Genomic DNA, 21,000 nt, shown 5'->3' with positions numbered 1-21,000 from the left:
GTCATGGATTCTCATAGAAATTGTCCTAACTGCCAGGAAACACGCTGAGACAAGGAACTGGTCTCTAATGTTTTATTGCTTGTACATAACAGGAATCCTAACAAACTGAAGAAGCGTGGGAAAAACCCAGCCATATAAACCCCAAAGGTTAAGGAGGTCCTGATCTGTGTCTCTTTGAATGGCTACCTAATTCCTCAGTGCTACGCATGCACTTAACAGTCTGGATGGGAGCCCCCTGCTCGCCATCCTTACTCATGACAGAAATTGTGGGAATTAAGCTTTGACATCTAAAGGTCAGTTACAGATTTCTAGCTGCCTCTTCCTGCTCTGACTACAGAACTCCGAGTTGAAAAAGATGACTGCTAAAATCTCTTTGAAGTCTGAAGCTTCTACAGCACTAGGAGCCATAGGGAAGACAACCATATATAGAAGCTTTCCTTCCAACCAAGTCACTGAACTTGGATGGACACTCCATGGAGACATGTTGCAATCAATACACAAAACAGCCAAACCAGAACTGAAGTGCCAGCCTTTCTAATGAGTTTATCACAAGACTTTCTGACACTATTTTGGGTTTCCTATGCAATGCAGAACAATCAGGGCCAAAGCCCACCATTCTGTGCAACATCTAACTATGGTCACTATTTAGAAAGGCAAAATGGAAAAAGAAGAGAGTTTTCTAAATTCACAAGGAAGAGCAAAAAAAAAGAAAAAAAACCTTTGATCATATACAGGGTATATACTTACCAAGGACAAACTACAAAACTATGAACAAAAACATGCAGGAATATGTTTTACTGAATGTATCCCACATGTTTCAGGCAATATACACCGATATTCTAAGGCAAACTAAATCTAGGTTAAAAGACTTGCATATTTTGATAGGCTTTTTAAAAAGTTAAACTGAGCTTGAAAAGTATTCTTCTATTTCCCATATTTAAAATGTCTTCTGATTATATTATATTCTGTTATACAATGGTCAGAACTACCTTAAAAACAACAGAATCTATCTCCTCCTTTTCTTCTCTTTTTTCCCAAGATACAAACTGTGTAAAGCTAAGCATGCAAGAGGACTTGTTTGTGTCCACAATTCTCCTTCCCCAACAAATGGTAGTTAATGACGCATTTTTGAGAAAACCTGGATTACTGTGATACAGCATTACCTAATTCATTTAGATGAAACAGAAGCAAAGAGGAAACTGCAGTGTATCTTGCACCATCTAGATCCAGCCGATTACAAATAAGATGGACATTTTCATATCAATATAATTGATGTTCACATTGCTACTTGTTTCACACATGAATCATCCAGCAACCTCAAGTTAGTCCCACCACTGCTTATTAGAGAAGCCACTTTGGGCTGGGTTCACCCAATGTGTTAATATAAAATGAAATAAACCATATTATGATGTGGGTGTCCTTGCTCAAATAATCGTATCTTTATCTGATCTCATGAGAGCCAGTTTAGTGTAGTGGTTAAGGCAGTGTTTCTTAATCTCAGCAACTTGAAGATGTGTGGACTTCAGCTCCCAGAATTCCCCAGCCATCATGGCTGGATGGAGAATTCTGGGAGTTGAAGTCCACACATCTTACAGTTGCTGAGATTGAGAAACACTGGGTTAAGGCACCAAGCTAGAAACCGGGAGACAGGGAGTTCTAGTCCCGCCTTAGGCACAAAGCCAGCTGAGTGACCTTGGGCCAGTCCCTTTTTCTCAGTCCTAGGAAGGAGGCAATGGCAAGCCACTTCTGAAAAACCTTGCCAAGAAAACTGCAGGGACTTGTCCAGGCAGTCTCCAAGAATCAGACACGACTGAACGGATAAAAAGAAAAATCTGATCTCACAAGACTTGAGAGACTACGCCACATTTAAGAGTTTGTTAAAGAAGGAAGATAGAAATAAAATTAGCTCCCAAGAATTTTCACCAAATGAATAATGAAACTGGGTTTTTGTGACTCGACAGAAAAGAATAATGTTATCATATACTTCTTCTAGCATAATAAAAAAATAATGAGTGCTCATTGGACTTAGAGACCTCAACCCATCAAAACAAAATTTCAAATCCCATAAAGGTGCTAACCTTTCATAGAGGAGTATTCTACTGGTCACAACAGTTTTAGTGGAGCTACAGTATAAAGTAGGAAGTGATGTAACCTACGGGCTTGCTAGCAATAAGTTCAAATGTTATGCTTTTTGAAACCCAGATAAATAAATAAATAAGAAATAAGATAATGGTTGTCTTGTTCAACATCTTGCAATGTTGTCAAAAGAACTCTGATTATGTGGGGTATCAGCAGCATGTAAAGTATAAGACTCTTTCATACCCTTCTATGCTACTCATAAGATGAAATGTGAAACTTTCATTTCTGCTTGGTACAAGGTCTCGCCTGCTTGGGAGAGTGGAAGGCAAAAGGAAGAGGGGCCGACCAAGGGCAAGGTGGATGGGTGATATTCTAGAGGTGACGGACTCGTCCCTGGGGGAGCTGGGGGTGTTGACGACCGACAGGAAGCTCTGGCGTGGGCTGGTCCATGAAGTCACAAAGAGTCGGAAGTGACTGAATGAATAAACAACAACACAAGGTCTCGCCAGCAATGAACCAACCCTTACTACTTCCAACTTGGCTAACACAAAGGCAGAAACACTCTTCAAGTTTCTTTCATTGCAAGTTTGGTAGGATTTTCAGGCCCACCAATCTCTAAGCAACTTTTAGGGAAGAAGGTCCAGTTTTGCTAACCTCTAGAAAGAATCACATATTGACAGGACAGAATGCAAATTACGTTAATTGCATTTTCCTCCTTTTGAAATCAAAGGGGTTTACATTAAAATCATGACTCGGGGTAACTGATGATTTAATCCAGTAAGTCATCACATATTTTTGTACAAATTTTCACTCAGCCTCCTGATTAAAAACAAGGCCAGAGGAAAGGCAGTTTTCACCAGTTAGTCACCAGGTATATGAGGCTCCGACAGTATTTCTAAACCTTGTTTCCATCAGTCTGGAAGACTGCCAAACCATTCAGGGATAAAAGGCACAGCTTGACCTTCTCTTTTCTTTCAATTGGGAAAGCTAAACAGCAATCAAGCTATTAAAAACTGGGAAAAAAAAATAGAAACGAGGTCATTGTAATGACAGGAGAGCCACAATAGCACAATAAAAAATTCTTCAGGCAGAAACACATACTCAAGAGCCAAATCCTAACTCATATAGTAAGGTCAGACTTACCACCGCCACTGCGTCACTAGAAAGTATAGCATTAATATCCAGCACTGTATAATAAGCTATGTTGGTCAAGATGTAGGTAATTGTCACAATTGGCATAGAAATAGCAATAGCTAGAGGCAGATTCCTGGTAAAATAAAACAAAAAGAAAATGCCTTAGGAATAGTCACTAGGCACTCTTTCTTTTTCTCCAACAAATAATCGCTGGAAATCCAGAATATCATCTGTTCACATTTACAGTGATTACAGAACCATGTGAAACCTGAACAAATGCATTAAAGCGCATTACATTTTCAAAAAGTTCTTTATTGACATTACTCCATGGCCCATCTGTTCCAGAGGCTGTACATGTGTACTGACTGTAGCGCACCAGAGGCTCACCTAATGTGAGGGTCACATCAGAGGCTCACAGTCCATATTCCCTCCCAGTCACTGTACATGGAAAAGCAATATATCAAAGAAACCATCAGACTGGGAATTTTGCCTCCAAGGTGTGATAGAGTTCTGTGGAGGAGCATTCAGACATGTAAGCTATAATATATAATTTAGAATCCAAATTTGGTATTAGGGATAGATTAATTCAAATAAGACAATGATAAATTAGAAAAAGTTCAGAGGAGGGCTACAAAGATGGTGAAGGGTCTGGAGACCAAGCCCTATGAGGAATGGTTGAATGATCTGGATATTTAGCCTACAGAAAAGACAGCTAAGGCCTTGAAATACCTGAATGGCTATCACACAGGAGGAGATACGGAGTTATTCTCTATGGTCCCAGAGAGCAGAGACAACCAATGGGTTAAAATGACAAGGAAGAAGATTCAGGCTAGACATCAGGAGGAACTCCTGTATTGCATGAGTTATCAGCCATTGGAACAGGCTACCACATGAAGTGGTGAGCTTTCTTTCACTAGAGATCTTCAACAGGCTGGATGGTCATCTGTGAGAGATGCTCTGGTGGATCCTGCACTGAGTAGGGAGTAGGGAGTTGGCCTCTAATGTCCCTTCCAACTCCATGATTCTACAATTCTAAAGTATGAAGCCCAAGCATATGTTTACTAGGGATGTGCAGACCCACTGTTTGGGGAATGAAATGTTCTGAGAACTCTAGGACATTCCATTTCTCCTCCAGACCACACTGGTTCAGCCTGGTGCTTTCCAAAAGTTACTCCTGCAAACTGGAAGAGGTCTGAGGTGCTCTGGATATGATCCAGCCCCAAAACAGGCCTGCTTCATCCCTGTCTAGACCATTAAGATTATGCTAACCAGCACAACGTGATAAAGGTGCCTTCAAGTGTTTACAATGCCATTGTCCTGCTTTCATTCAGAAAATGTTACAAGCTCTTGACAATGCCATATTGGATTGGGGATCCTTCTGTGCTTTCCATCAGTTCTTCCACGTATGTTTTGACGGATGAAGATCCTTAAGGTAGAAAAGCCTGAACTGCTATATAATAAATTATGATGGACTCATCTGAAAAACAAGGAAGCCAGGCAAGTCAATCCCACTGAGTGGATAGATGATCTAGAACAGCGTTTCTCAACCTTGGGAACTTTAAGATGTGTGCACGTCAACTCCCAGAATTGCCAAGGTTGAGAAACACCAGTCTAGAACATCCCTTCCAACATCCAATTATATTCTATGATTCTATGGAACCAAGTCAGCTAGTCTTAGACAGGACCCAAGCCAAATTCAAGCCTCAGGAGCACAGAACCCCCTACCCATCACAACATTTTGGGAGAAGGGAGAGTCAAATCAAAATTGTGCTCTGTCTGTCCGTGTTTTCTCATCTCTTCCCCCTGCTTTCTTTCCACAAAGAATACTTTCCGACCAGCGGCTCTTGGTGTTATCAGTCCAAACGCACAGTGTAGCTATTTTACCCTTCTTTGTTTAATGTTATTACATATGTGGGTTAAAAAAAATAATAAACAGAACAGCTAGTAGGAATATACAAGAAAGTGATACATGGGAAATAATATTTGCACACCCTAATGCTATCTATAAGAGCAATTAACTAAAAAGGCTTGTTTGGAGTATCTACAGCAGTGTTTCTCAGCCTTGGCAACTTTAAGCAGTATGGACTTCAACTCCCAGAATTCCCCAGCCAGCATTGGGGATTTGCCAGTATGGAGTTGAAGTCCATGCCGCTTAAAGTTGCCAGGGTCAAGAAACATTCATCTACAGGATAACACTGTCATGAGTACAGATGGTGAGCAGGAGGAGGCCACTATCCAGGGGGGAAAACGCATGTGTAGTTTAGAGACTTTGAGCTGTCATTCAAAGAAACCCAGAACAGACCGGCCTTGAGTTTTGGGGTTTATCTGTCTGGGTTTTCCCACACTTCTTCAGTTTGGTAGGATTTGCTGTCTACAATAGCAGTAAATAAAACACTAGAGACTTTCTCCTCGTCTCGGTGTGGTCTTTGCTTAGCCAGGACAAACACGTACAGTACTGGGGGACTCTATCCCACCCTGCCATTTTTAAGTCAAACTGCACAAAACATTTACAGCTCAACACTGCTGTATTATGGAGATTTAAGCCATGAAAAGCAGATATGCTGAACTGTATCAATTAGGCAAGCAGCATGCTACATTCCTTTTCCTACAGCAAGCCAGATTGTCCTTAACAAACCTCTTCAACTTCACCATTGTGTCCTTTATATCTGCAGGGTTCAAAGATGCTAACATTAATGCAAGCTATTTCCTTGATTTCTGGAATCAGATTCCTCATCAGCCGAAGACTTTGCGAGGGTCTCTAACCACTTTTAAATAAATAAATAAATACATACATAAATACATAAATACATAAATAAAAGCTCCAAACGGCTCCTACCTTTCTGGATTTTTTATTTCTTCAGTTACAAAATTGAGAGTGTCCCAACCTGAGTACGAGAACAGGGCAGAATAAAGTGCGAGAGAAATGCCCCCAAGGTTCCAAGATGACCCCTCAAAACTGTCCTGAAAGTTTTCTGAGTATCCTGGATATAAAAGAAGAACAGAGAAATAAATGCAACGTCACAGTGTACAAAATGAAGTTCTGAGGAACACGTAATAAGCAAAATTTCAACCATACAGAACCTCTGACACCCATACCATAATACGACGCAATAATCCCACAAAATTCCTGATCGGACAAACTTTGGTAATCCCACCAGAAATCTGGCAAGATTCCATATTATATAAGTATTTACAATCAGCAGCAACGCTGATTGCTATAGAAGCTAGGTAAAGGTAAAGGTTTCCCTTGACGTAAAGTCCAGTCGAGTCCGACTCTAGGGGGCGGTGCTCATCTCCGTTTCTAAGCCTTGGAGCCGGCATTGTCATAGACACTTCCGGGTCATGTGGCTGTCATGACGACTCGGAACGCCGTTACCTTCCTGCCGAAGCGGTACCTATTGATCTACTCACATTTGCATGTTTTCGAACTGCTAGGTGAGCAGGAGCTGGGATTAACAACGGGAGCTCACCCCGCCGCGCGGTTTCGAACCGCCGACCTTCCGATCGACAGCTCAGCGGTTTAACCCGCAGCGCCACCGCTATAGAAGCTAGATTCCATAAAACTTCCAACTCAGAGACATCTCTGCTTCCGGCAATTCCAGGAAATTCCACATGCCCATTTTAAAGCACCCATTTAAGAAAAAAAGTGGGGGCGGGTGCAAAGTCACATCCTTCTTTTTGGAATGTGGAAAAAAATCATCTTGGCTTTAATCTAGAGCAGGGGATTTTGGATTCAATGTCATAAATGTCACTATCAGTCTTAGGATTGTAGATATCTACTCATTCAGACAGTTTCAAAGATCTATGAGAAAACAACACTAACTTCCTTATTTAGGGTCTGTACTGGATAATCTAGATCAGTGTTTTTCTCAACCCTGGCAACTTTAAGATGGGTGGACTTCAACTCCCAGTGCTGGCTGGGAATTCTGGGAGTTGAAGTCCACACATCTTAAAGTTGCCAAGGTTGAGAAAAGCACTAATTTAGACCAAACACAAATTAAACCACCCAACAGACACCATTTTATTTATTTATTTATTAATCAAATTTTTATTACCGCCCACCTCCCCCAAAAGGAGGAAAAAATGGTTTCAAAAGTACAGGTAGACATCAAGGTTTAGTCTTATTTTCTTATTTCGTCTCAGCCACTAGGACATAATTTTGAAGCTACTCCAGCCAGATCAATTGGTCCGTTACTAGAGCGACCATTTTTTAAAAAATTATTTATTATTTATTTATCAAATTTGTCACTGCCCATCTCCTCCAACCTGAGGGACTCTGGGCAGTTTACAATATAAAACAATAAATATATAATAAAATTCCAGTAAAATCCCTCTAAAACAATTTCTCAACTACCCCATCTAATAAAATCCAGATGGCTGTGGTCTCCTTCAGTCCTTGCATAGGAGGGGCACTTCAAGGCACTAGCCAGCCCCAAGTATGGCGATTCTCCTCCCTGCCCCAAGCCCGGTGGCAGAGCCAGGTCTTCAACTTCCTCCGGAAGGCCAGGAGCGATGGGGCTAATCTCACCTCCGGGGGCAAGATGTTCCAGAGGGCGGGTGCTACTGCAGAGAAGGCCCCCCTCCTGGACCCTGCCAGATGGAATTCTCTTATCGACGGGGTCCGTAGCATGCCTTCTCTGCATGATCAAGGGTAATATTTTTCAGAATTCTCTGCTCCAAAAATCGATGTAATATTTTGAATTCCATATCCCCCCCTTTGTTCTTCTAACCATCCAAGTGTGTTTGGCATTTAAAACATTGTGTTACAGACTAGAAGAGACTTAACAAAATTCCTACTGCAGGATCCAGGTGACCTCATGGCTATTTCCAATTGCTTTGGCTTAACTTGCTTTGCTAGAAAAGCTTTATTTAATTTCCTTAGTGCAGTATTGGTATAAAGATCAGCTCAGGAATTCAGCTGCCATTGTCTACTCAAAGAATCTTATGGCACACAGGAGTGGAGCACAAAGGTACTGTGGGGCCATCGGAGTTTCTGGGGGACAGAATATCGTGAAGGACTAACCAAGCTCAGAGACGCTTTCTGCGTTGTGCTCATTCGTACTATGCCTTTAATAAGAAAACTGAAAACAATTTGCTGGGGGATTGGTCTCTGCTCTAAGGCACTTGCTGTCTAGACTGGAACTGTGGGGGAGAAATGGGGCAGTAAGGGTGAGGGGAAAGACCGCTGCCTAAAGCATTTTCTCCCACTTGGTGCCCTCTAGGTTTGTTATATTTCAACCGGCAGGTTCCCTGGTCAGCTGTTGCTTTTCCCGCCTGTTTTCTGCCTATTGTAAAATGTAGTTTTACAGATGGAATTCTCTTATCGACGGGGTCCACAGCATGCCCTCCCTGCATGATCGGGTGGGACGGGCTGATGATGCGGAGAAGCATTACCTTTCTTGCATCTGTAGGTGGTGCTGAATGAGGCAAAATGCCGAATGCATAGTTGGGAAACACATTTATTAGAATCAATCAAAACACCATACAATAGTGAGTTAAAACTTCTCCTGCAACTTCATCCAGCTGGATGTTAAACAAAGGAGGGACGTTGGATTGATGTTAAAGCTGTAAATCTAATCACAGACATACTGAAAGAAGAGACATTTTACTAAGGTACGTCCACTCTCCATTTCTCAGTACACAAACCATTTTCCAAGTTGTATTTTTTTAGACAGTAGATAGATTAAATGAAAACAATTATTAAAACCAGCAGTTAACTGTTTTTATTCAGGATGACTTAGAAAACAAACTGCAAAGTTGCTTCACAGGAGTTTACCTAGAACTCTCTGCAATATTTAAAATGATCAGTACAAATCAGGCCCATAATCGGTTTCACCATCTTACCTCCTCATGAAAATCAGGGTGATGGATGATGGCTAGTTACAACAGAGATGGCTGAGTTACAAGGATGTCAAAAACAAACATAATATCGCAAGGGATACATTACATTACAATAATGCTTGAGACTGCATAGGCCCAGCTGATGAAGAAAGAATATGCTGAAGGTATAAATGCGTTTTCAGCACAATGGAAATGCAGACTTCCTATTTTCTCATCCCACTGTAAGATTGAAATTTCCAAACCAAACAGGAATAATTGTTTTTAAAGTGCGTATCATGATAAACCTACAATAGCTCAGATATTGTAGCTCATAAGGAAAACAGATCAGCAAGGCCAGGTGGCCAAAACTGAACAATAGACAAATAACAAAGGAAAAACACAAGTATGGCTAAAGGGAAGGGAAGGTTTAAATCTTGGCTTTAAAATACAAGCAACCTTGTCAGCAATCTGCATACAAAGGTCACCAAAACAGCTTTTTAAGGTCATTCCCATTGCTGGCTCACAGGCCAAACTTATGTTCAAACAATAATATAATTTAAGTACACTACACATTTCAGGACCAAACTACATACTGTATTAACTAGACGAGGTTTACTAACATGCTCGCTCTCGCTCTCTCTCAGCTGAATACCCATTGAAGAGAACTTTGAACACAACATAATCTATATTGCACCATAACTGCTTAGGATTTTTTTTTTTTTGAGGGGGGGAGATCATGTTTAGCTCAGGTCTAAAGCTCAGAACAATTTAAATAAACCCATACGTCACTCTACAAGATTTGAAAAGCCATGTAGAAGTTAGGGTTTTATTACAAAATTCACAAACCTGAAGGAAACAGATCCGTCAGTCCAGTTACATGTGAAGCCCCCCAAAATCAGACTCTGAGAATCAGTCTAAGTAGAAGAAAGGGCTGGCTCCATTTTGCCTTCCTCTTTCATGGCAGCATCCTTCCTCTGCTGTTGGCAAAATGCCAAAGGAGGACCCCCCAATCTTTTAAGAAATCCAGGTTGGAAATCTGGGGATTATATAACAAGCTGGGATCTACAGGTAGTCCTCACTTAACAACCACAATTGGGACCAAAATTTTGGTTATTAAGTGAAGCAGATCTGCAAAGCAAATCTGACCTGATTTTACAACTTTTGTGGTAGTCATTAAGTGAATCACTGTGGGCATTAAGCAAACCATGTGGTTATTAAGCAAACCACTCGGTTCCCCATTGATTTTGATTGCCAGAAGCCAGCCAGGAAGGGTGAAAATGGCAATCACGTGACCACGGGACACTGCAATGGTCATAAATGCGAACCGGTTGCCAAGTGCCCAAATTGTGATCGTGACTGCAGGGACCCTGCAACAGGCATAAGTATGAGAACCAGTTGTAAGTGGGTTTTTTTCAACACAGTTGTAAGTCCGAACCATCGCTAAACAAATGGTTGTTAAGTGAGGACCACGTGTAGTGAATTCCAGCTGTGGATCAGAATTGATTTCATTTTGGGGATAATTATTTGAGTTGTAGCACTTCACTCTGTGTATACCCATTAATGTTTGATCCTAGCTGAAGGAGCAGCAACTGAAATCAACTCTTCTGGGAATTGCTACTCGTTTCTTTTTTTCCTCCCCCTTTTCTTTTCAACTTCCTTCTAATTCTTTAACCTTGATATTCTCACACTGTCACAGTTTGGTGAAAGGAGACATAAGAGGGAAGCTGCATAGTATTATGCCATTTTTAGAACAATAGTCTAATCTGCAAGTATTGATCTGCAAAGCGTTAATGAAGAGTTAACATTCTGAAGATAAATAAGTTGTTTAAGTTATAGCAATGACTAGGTTCTGCTGGAATTTCAATGGACTTGTGCTTGGTTTTTAATTTTGTGGGGGTGATCAAGGTTCATTCAGATTCGAGCAATAAAAGTTCCTACACAAATCCAGAACACATAAAACAGTGCATCGGGAGTGCACTCTTCACTAGAAAGGAATTAGATAGCAAGATGTCACTGCTAATTGGAATCCTTTGAAGCACGATAAACCACTTTTACGGTGACATACGCCTGCATGTTTAAATTAACAACAACAAAACTTACATCTTTAATTAGATATTTAAAAAACCATTCCTAATTATGAGTAGTGGTTTAAACATCTTACTATTCCAACGAAACTGGTAAGACAATGCCCATCGAGACACAAGTGTAGGCATGCGTGTGTCTGTTCTAGATTTTGTTCTAACCTAAATTTGTCCCAGCCCTCAAGATCGATTAGGCTGAAACTCAAAATGTTAGAGATGTTAACAAAGGCTAGAAAACGATGCTACAGTTGTATATATACATAGCTGTAGTCCCGAAATATTCCCAGCAGAAAATAAATGATCTCAAACTGGGTCACTCAGAGTTAAGATTCTAGGTCAGGGTTTCTCCACCAGGGTTCCGTGGCACCCTCGGGTTCTGCAAGGGGTCACGAGGGCTTCCCTGGGAGATCACAATTTATTTAAAAAGTTATTTCAAATTCAGGCAACTTCACATGAAAGAGGTAAGTTTCATTCTTTATTTTTGATTAAGAACACTGTTAATGCATATCTACAGGCCTACCCGTACAACAAATGTAATAATTTTGGAACTTCTGGCCCATATTTGAGTCTGAATGTGCAGGGGTTCCCCCAGACCTGAAAAACATTTCAAGGGTTCCTCCAGGGTCAAAAAGTTGAGAAAGGCTGCTCTATAGCAAGGAAGATAAAACCAGAGCATTGCTTTGAATATCCACACTGAATTTTGGGGTTTTCAAGGAACGTGCAACCCTTCTAAAGAAAACACGTAATTCATACCTCACAGAATCGCAGAGATGAATCATCCTTTTTTCTTCTTAACTGAGCAACTGCTATACAAACCAAGCACCACTCCAGGTTGTTAACTATGCAAATTAAGTACCCAATATAACTAAAAGATCCCAAAACTCACGGTGGACTTCCTTGCTGGTGCTAAACAGGGTTTTGCCCGGTTAATGCCTATGATTAAAGGGGCCTGGGATATTGATAAACAAAATGACATTGTTGTTCTTCTTAGTGTTTATCCTACCTAGTTGTGGGGTCTACTGATTTTTCCATGGCATTCACCTAGTTCTTACCTCAAAGCATGATGCAACAAGGGGCTTTGTTTATCAGCCAGCTTGTCAGGGAGTCTGGCACTGATTAGGGCTGAGAGGGAATGACAGTCTCAAGGTCACCAGCTGGCTTCTGTGACTGAGGGAGGATAATAACCTGGGTCCCTCCATTCCTAATCTACGATCTTCACCCCAAAGGGTCTCAGACCGAGAGGGAGGAACTGGCCCACAGCCTTCAAAGCAGCGAGAACAGAGGTCCCCACTTCTAGCTCAGCATCTTCATCATTGGACTTCCCTGTCTCTTCCTTTTTATTAGGAAATGGGGAAGAACAGCTGTTTGGCAGGATGAAACTTTTGCAAGCACCAGCAAAGGGAAGGGGTCCCTTATTTCCCCTTTTCTCCTTGAAAATTTCAGCTCAGATTACAATTTTCACAGGTGTATGTTTAAACATATACATCAAGAAGTTAGCAACCACATATAGCTTGTTCACAGATTCAAGTTAGGTTGTTAACGTACTACATTTCCAAAAGGGTGGTCTTTCATGTCTGCTGCAGGGGGAAAAAAGTTGTATTATTTTAAAGGTTAACCAAATTACTATGGAATAAGCTTTTGTGGATTACGGTTCCTTTCACCAGATGCTGGAAGTATTTTCCCAAAAGAACAGTATACACACAACTACAAAAATGTTTAGAAGGGGTAAGAAGGAAGTGAATTATGGAAGGGGTTATAGTGCTAAGTACATATAAATAGTGAGTGTTCATAAAATATTTGTTGGGTGTAGCATAAATCCATGCATTGCTAAACTGATTAATGCTGGAGCACAGCCAGAACCTTTTTCTCTGTTAAATCCATTGAAAATACTGCTAAACCTCCACTTCCAGCTTAACTTATTTCACAATTTCTCTTTCATACCTTCCCATTAAGATGAAAGACTTTTCATAAACAGAAATTGTTCACATTAAGGAGCTCTTTAACATACCTTCTACCCCCTTAGATCAGCCTAGCTGCTGAGGAGACCAACAAGTATTACACCTTCTGATCAAAAATAAACCAAATGGTGCTTCGACAATGTATGGCTTTGCTGATCAATTTTTATTTCTTTGTGCCTTTGAGTCAGTGTTGACTCCTGGTGACTGCCTGGACTAGTCCCTGCAGTTTTCTTGGCAAGGGTTTTTGGAAGTGGTTTGCCCTGGCCTTCTTCTCCCTAGGGCTGAGAGAGAGGGACTGGCCCAAGGTCACCCAGCTGGCTTCATGCCTACAATGGGACTAGAATTCATGGTCTCCTGGTTTCTAGCCTGATGCCTTAACCACTATACCAAACTAGTTCTCTTATTTTAGTCTTGACTCCTGATGGCTACACTAATGAGTTGCTTCAGAGTTTGGAAGTGGTTGGTCCTTGCCTCCTCCTTTCCAGGGCTGAGAGGGAGGGACTGGCCCAAGGTCACCCAGCCGGCTTCGTGCCCAAGGCAGGACTAGAACTCACGTTCTGCCGGGTTCTAGCCTGATGCCTTAACCACTATACCAAACTAGTTCTCTTATTTTAGTCTTGACTCCTGATGGCTACACTGATGAGTTGCTTCAGAGTTTGGAAGTGGTTGGTCCTTGCCTCCTCCTTTCCAGGGCTGAGAGAGAGGGACTGGCCCAAGGTCACCCAGCCGGCTTCGTGCCCAAGGCAGGACTAGAACTCACGTTCTGCCGGGTTCTAGCCTGATGCCTTAACCACTATACCAAACTAGTTCTCTTATTTTAGTCTTGACTCCTGATGGCTACACTGATGAGTTGCTTCAGAGTGTGGAAGTGGTTGGCCCTTGCCTCCTCCTTTCCAGGGCTGAGAGAGGGGGACTGGCCCAAGGTCACCCAGCCGGCTTCGTGCCCAAGGCAGGACTAGAACTCACGTTCTGCCGGGTTCTAGCCTGGTGCCTTAACCACTATACCAAACTAGTTCTCTTATTTTAGTCTTGACTCCTGATGGCTACACTGATGAGTTGCTTCAGAGTTTGGAAGTGGTTGGCCCTTGCCTCCTCCTTTCCAGGGTTGAGAGAGGGGGACTGGCCCAAGGTCACCGTGCCCAAGGCAGGACTAGAACTCACGTTCTGCCGGGTTCTAGCCTGATGCCTTAACCACTATACCAAACTAGTTCTCTTATTTTAGTCTTGACTCCTGATGGCTACACTGATGAGTTGCTTCAGAGTTTGGAAGTGGTTGGCCCTTGCCTCCTCCTTTCCAGGGCTGAGAGAGGGGGACTGGCCCAAGGTCACCCAGCCGGCTTCGTGCCCAAGGCAGGACTAGAACTCACGTTCTGCCGGGTTCTAGCCTGATGCCTTAACCACTATACCAAACTAGTTCTCTTATTTTAGTCTTGACTCCTGATGGCTACACTGATGAGTTGCTTCAGAGTTTGGAAGTGGTTGGCCCTTGCCTCCTCCTTTCCAGGGTTGAGAGAGGGGGACTGGCCCAAGGTCACCCAGCTGGCTTCGTGCCCAAGGCAGGACTAGAACTCACGTTCTGCCGGGTTCTAGCCTGATGCCTTAACCACTATACCAAACTAGTTCTCTTATTTTAGTCTTGACTCCTGATGGCTACACTGATGAGTTGCTTCAGAGTTTGGAAGTGGTTGGCCCTTGCCTCCTCCTTTCCAGGGCTGAGAGAGGGGGACTGGCCCAAGGTCACCCAGCCGGCTTCGTGCCCAAGGCAGGACTAGAACTCACGTTCTGCCGGGTTCTAGCCTGGTGCCTTAACCACTATACCAAACTAGTTCTCTTATTTTAGTCTTGACTCCTGATGGCTACACTGATGAGTTGCTTCAGAGTTTGGAAGTGGTTGGCCCTTGCCTCCTCCTTTCCAGGGCTGAGAGAGGGGGACTGGCCCAAGGTCACCCAGCTGGCTTCGTGCCCAAGGCAGGACTAGAACTCACGTTCTGCCGGGTTCTAGCCTGGTGCCTTAGCCGCTACACCAATCTGGCTCTCAATACAATACAATCAATACAAACCTCTATATATTCAGCTGTTAATCTTACCCTGGCATAGTTTAACAATTCCTGTTACGATGATGGCAATAAGAGCAATGACTTTGGCACAGGTGAATGCATTCTGCACCCTTGTTCCCCATTTAACATAGGCACAATTTATAAACGTTAGAAGACCTACAAGACAAAAAGAGAAGCAGGGAGGGCATTAGAAGGTGGTGGTGGTTGTTTTAAAGCAAGCACTGGCTTGAAATCCTCTTCCATGCCAGAGTTAATAGTCACAATGCCATATTAGTAAACAAGCTCAGCAGGTCGGGTTAAGGAGAGCCACAATGTTTAAAAGGGGCACACAACCAATTTGCTTGCTCTTTAACACCTCCGTGGCAAAACAGGGAGGACTTCATCAAGTAAACTTTAGGGCAACTGCACCGAAACCATGAAAATATTGTTCATTTTCAGACTGTCATTTGCAATCCCCATCTTTTAAATTAACAAAAACATTCTTTTTTTAACTGACGCGCTTTTGTTGAACATAGGAAATGCCACTTCAGATCTGTCACTTGGCAACAAAAACAGCTGGAGTGTTTTGATTTTAAAGAAAATTATCGTATCTGACGAACAGGAAAAAGATAAAGTTAGTTCCAACATACTTCTGCATCATGTTAACTGGAATTATTCCTTCCTGATATGTTTCCTTAACTCTAGGATGCTTTTGAAAGTATAGTTACAATTATACGCATGGCACACTTCAAAAAGCATGGTCATTTGTTTTTTAAAAAGTTGGTCTCACTGATAGCGAAACCTTCCACTAAACGGTACCTTGTCTGTTAAACCAACTCTACAGAAATAATACATAACCACAGAGTGATACTGTAAGCTTTACCAAAGGGTGCTCAGCTGTACAGTCCATTAGACTAAAAAATATTCTTTTTCTCTCAAAAAACTTTGTTATAAACGTCTGTGGTGGTTAAATCAAAAAAATAGGCTGGATTTACATATTAAGATACAGGTTGCTAAGTAGTCATAGTAGCCTGTTTCACATCCATCAGCAATAAACCATGATTCAGTTAGTACGATGAGTAGGTTCATACATCACACTAGGCCAAAATCAAACAAACCATGTTCTGGTTTCTTTTGAGGTCTGGACCTGAAAAACAGTATGGAGAATCAGGAACATTCCTGGCATTATAGGACAGCTGTGTTAGTCTACGGTAGCCAAAAATCAGAAGGAGTCTGGGACCATCTTTTCTGACTAACAAATTAATGCATCTGATGAAGGGGTCTGTAGCTTGTAAAAACTCATGCCTTTTTATAAAATTTGTTAGTTGGGAAAAGTGCTCCCAGGCTCCTTCTAAATATCCCTGGCTTTCTCTTCTGCCTTCCAAGAATTCCCTTATGCTCTAATTCGGTGTTTCTCAACCTTAGCAACTTTAAGACAGATGGACTTCAATTCCCAGAATTCCCTAGCCAGCATGCTGGCTAGGGGATTCTGGGAGTTGAAGTCCACACATCTTAAAGTTGCTAAGGTTGAGAAACTGCTCTAATCACACTGTGATGTATATTCAGGCAAAAGACAGTTAAAATGAGTTCCAATCACGATTTGCAAATCCATTTGAGATTATGAAAGTTAGCAAGCAGTAATCACAGTTTGCTCACTCAGCTTGGATATCACAGAGAATTATGATTAGAGCAATCTAGTCCACAAAGGGAAACGAATTAAAAGGAAAAAGAATGAAAATGACAATGATCCAATGCAGAGGATCTCCCCACCTGTTATCACAGCATCTGATTATTTCTGACTAAGGAGCAGAGGTTTAATGATGGAAAAGAATGTTCCTTACACAAAACCACGCATAAAATAATGTCATTTCTACCTAGTACTAATATTAATAAAAACAAATTGATATTTTCACACACAAATGAAAAATAGGGTGGTGAGAGGAGAAAAATAATCTGGTATCCATGCTTTGCACCCCATCACTCTTATACTGCTTTGTTCCCAAGAGCAAGACAGAATAAAATCCTGTTGTTCTTTCATGATGGAATTAGTTAAGGTTATAGCATCCATATTCCACATTCCTCCTCCCATTTTCCTCCATTAATAACATAATGAACAAGCACTTTCCCCTTAAAACACTTGTCACAGGATTAGCAGACTGCGATGGCAATCCATACACAGGAAGAGAGTAAAGCTGTGTGCTGCGAGCATTGGCAAATTCTCTGTGTATTCGTTTAACTGCGTTACTAGAATTAAGAAATGGTGCAAGTGCTGTTAGGAGAAAAAAACTGGTGTACAGGTAGTCCTCATTTAATGATCACAATAGGGACCAGAAAACTGGTTAAGCTGTGCAGTCATTAAGTGAGTTGCCACATGACTGAACCCGATTTTACAACCAATGTTAAGGTGGCCGTTAAGTGACTCATAGGTTGTTAAGTGAATCATCACAGTCATTAAGCAAATCCAGCTTCCCCAATGGATGCTTTTTGCTGGAACCGGCAAAAAAGGCCACAAATCGCAATCACATAACCGCAGGGCACGGCAACTGGTCATAAATGCGAGCCAGCTGCCAAGTGCCCAAACTCCAATCGTGTGACTGTGAGGGTGGTGCGATGGCTTGTGATGGTCATAAGTGTGAGCAAGTGTAAAGTACTTTTTCCAAGGCCATTGTAACTTGGGACCGTTAAATGAATGGTCATTAAGTGAGGACTACCTGTATTATACAGCCTTGCCTGTCACCAACCTACTGGTAGGTAAAGGTAAAGGTTTCCCTTGACGTAAAGTCCAGTCGTGTCCGACTCTAGGGGGCGGTGCTCATCTCCGTTTCAAAGCCTTGGAGCCGGCGTTATCCATAGGACACTTCCGGGTCATGTGGCCAGCATGACTCACGGAATGCCGTTACCTTCCCGCCGAAGCGGTACCAATTAATCTACTCACATTTGCATGTTTTCGAACTGCTTGGTGTGCAGAAGCTGGGACGAGCAGCGGGAGCTCACCCCGCCGCTCGACAGCTCAGCGGTTTAACCCGCAGCGCCACCGCGTCCCATAACCTACTGGAGGGCTGTTGTTTAATTTTAAAGTATGAATACAAGGATCAGCCTCCACTTTAAAAAAAAGTTTTAGGCAATCCAAATAGCAATAAAATAATAATAAAAAATCTCGTGCCCACCATTTTCCCAGTTGACCAATGAACTGGGTGAAAGTTAAGTGACAGAAGTAGGCTCACTCCGGTGCGGCCTTCAGATTACACCATCCTCCAGGTTGCTTTGCAGCTGTTGGACCATAAGAGTTTCAAAGGGCGCTCAAGCTTAGTAACGTTTTCCAAAGCTACTTAACTATTACCCTTCTTTAAAGCACAGGCTGTTTCTTTTAGCCTACAGCAATTCAACCAACCAAAGTCAACTCATAGGGAGTATCTTGCGAGAACACAAATAACTTATGAAACCACTCCGTAAACAAGTGTGTGATGAAATCCCTTCTCCTCAGTAGCCTCCAAGGGTATTTGACGGCTGTTATGCAAGTCTGCATCCACTTCAGCTGCAACCCAAGCTTCGGAGATCACTTATTACCCTGAAAGAAAAGTTATTTACACACCCACACTGTATCCACCCAGGATGATTAATACTCTGGCATATTACTGTGCCCATGTATGAGGAGTAGATCTCTTGCCTCAATAGTAAGAAAGCTTTTCCCCTCAACAAATGGTTAAGTCTCCAACTCATTTTGTCCCTACCGGGAAACACCACTTTATTCAATACATTCCTATACTACTTCGTATAGTGTTGAATTGCAATGTGCTTGATAAAAACAATTACAACAGCTATTATAATGCAATCATGAAAACAACAAATTAAAACAATGTAAAGACCCATTCATGGGTTGGGGGGGAGAGATGAAAAGCAAACCAAGAACCATTCACTGAACATTTTCATAGGGAAGACCTGGACGAGCAGAAATATTTGTTAACAGATGCCTACAAGATTTGAGGCACTTCAGATTCCTGCGGGAGACCACTGAAGAGTGGAGGAAATTCACTGAGAAAGACCTCCCTTTGAGTAGCCACCAGATGAATCTTATCAGTCTGGATATACACCCTAGGACTTCTTCTGATTATCCTGCACTCAGTCAAGTTTGTAACATAAGAAGATGGACTCTTGGCTAGGGCTTTATGGTGCTTTATTTTTTTAATCTTGAAAAGAAGCTTTGGAGCGTGCAACCGCATGACTGTAACACCAGCCTGCCATCCCTTAAGCTGCCTGCATCTTTTTCCAAGAATGCATGGGAAGTGGAAAGAACATGAAGGAGGGACTGTCCAAAACATCCAGAGTGCCAATTTATCTTCTGTGCTCCAAAATGGTTTATTAAGCCATAAATCATATTCACACTGTGGAGAAAGCTATTTGTGCGCATGCTTGTCCAGAAAAACATGTAAGAATAATTTAAAAACAAGTCTTTTCAAGCCATAACAGCCAAATATTGGAGAGGCAATGCAGTGTGGTGGTTAAAGGCGTTGGACAAGCGCTGGGAAGACCCAGGTTCAAGTCCACCATCAATCGTGGAAGTTCACTGGGTGACTTTAAGATAACTTACTCCAGAGCAGGGTTTCTCAACGAGGGTCCCGTGGAACCCTCAGGTTCCACGAGAAGTCACTAGGGGTTCCCCAGGAGATCACGATTTATTTAAAAAATTATTTCAAATTCAGGCAACTTCACATTAAAGAGTCAGCTTCATTCTTTATTTTTAGTTTAAGAACACTGTTAATGCATACAGGCCTACACAGGAAACAAATATAATAATCTTGCGACCTCTGGCCTATATTTGAGCCTGGATGGGCAGGGGTTCCCCGAGGCCTGAAAAATATTTCAAGGGTTCCTCCAGGGTCAAAACGTTGAGAAAGGCTGCTCCAGAGGGTTGAGGACCACCATGAGCCCTGCTTCTCCACTGGCTAACTTGCCCTAAGTGAATCTTTTTTTTTTTTTTTAGGGCACGCCAGACCACAGCACAGGATGTCCAGTTCCAATCCTCCTTTTCCCCCCAGCCATGATGGAAGCAAATTCAGGCCTAACGACCTGTGTAAAATACTCACATATACAAGCAGCAGCAATAAGACGACAAGCAATGTATGGAGGCTGGCAAGAAGGGAAGACTGGCTGCACTATATAGTTGGCAAAAGTTATTGCGATGATAGCCTGGCTGGTTGGCTCAATGATCAACAGCGATGTCCACAGGCGTATAAAGGCAATGAAGCCTCCAAAGGCCTCTAAGATATATGCGTAACTGGCTCCTGACTTGGTGATCGTGGTGCCGAGTTCAGCGTAGCAGAGCGCTCCGATCACGGAAAACATCCCCCCAATGGCCCAGATTACTAGTGATAATCCATAGGACGTACAGTAGTTAAGTACTCCCTTGGGAGAAACAAATATACCGGACCCAATCATGTTTCCTACTATAAGGCAGATCCCGTTAAGAAGAGAGATCTCTTTTTTCAGCTGCATAGCTCCTTCGTTTCCCCCATTCCTTTGGGCATCGCTGCTCCGATCAATTTTATCAGCTGTCGCAATGGGCTGATACTCATTCAGTGAATTCAGAGGTGGACAGTTCTCCCTCTTCTCCATGGTGACATCCACAAGGTGCCCACTGTCAACACTGAAGCCAAACTAAAGTCAAAGAGAAAACAGGATTAAGGAGTTATCTTTTAGACGTACAGGTTCCTAACACGAAAGGTGAAATTCATCTGACATGTGACTAAAACACTGGCTGAGTATCCCAGTGAAGTGTTGATTAGAGTCGTGTTTCTCAACCTTGGCAAGTTTAAGCTGTGTGGACTTCAGCTCCCAGAATTCCCCAGCCACACTGTTCTACACTATAAGTGGGAAATCAAAGGGAAGGTTATT

The 21,000-nt window shown here is 42.3% G+C and overlaps 1 protein-coding gene across 1 annotated transcript in view; it reads right to left on the bottom strand.

The window, feature by feature from the left end:
- Nucleotides 1-20,759, bottom strand: part of SLC7A6 (solute carrier family 7 member 6) — a 30,862-nt gene extending 10,103 nt beyond the window's left edge. The window contains exons 1-4 of the mRNA XM_063312694.1: nt 20,193-20,759; nt 15,160-15,285; nt 6,050-6,194; nt 3,223-3,346 (exon numbers count right to left, since the gene is read on the bottom strand). Coding sequence (XP_063168764.1) covers nt 3,223-3,346; nt 6,050-6,194; nt 15,160-15,285; nt 20,193-20,721 — 924 coding nt within the window. The 5' untranslated portion in view covers nt 20,722-20,759. The remainder of the gene's footprint in view (nt 1-3,222; nt 3,347-6,049; nt 6,195-15,159; nt 15,286-20,192) is intronic.
- Nucleotides 20,760-21,000: the final 241 nt, after the last annotated feature.

Source organism: Candoia aspera, chromosome 11 (genome assembly GCF_035149785.1).
Source record: "Candoia aspera isolate rCanAsp1 chromosome 11, rCanAsp1.hap2, whole genome shotgun sequence".
NCBI classification, from domain to species: Eukaryota; Metazoa; Chordata; class Lepidosauria; order Squamata; family Boidae; genus Candoia; species Candoia aspera.
The sequence above is the reverse complement of the archived record's forward strand: the minus strand, read 5'-3'. Positions and strand labels throughout refer to the sequence as shown.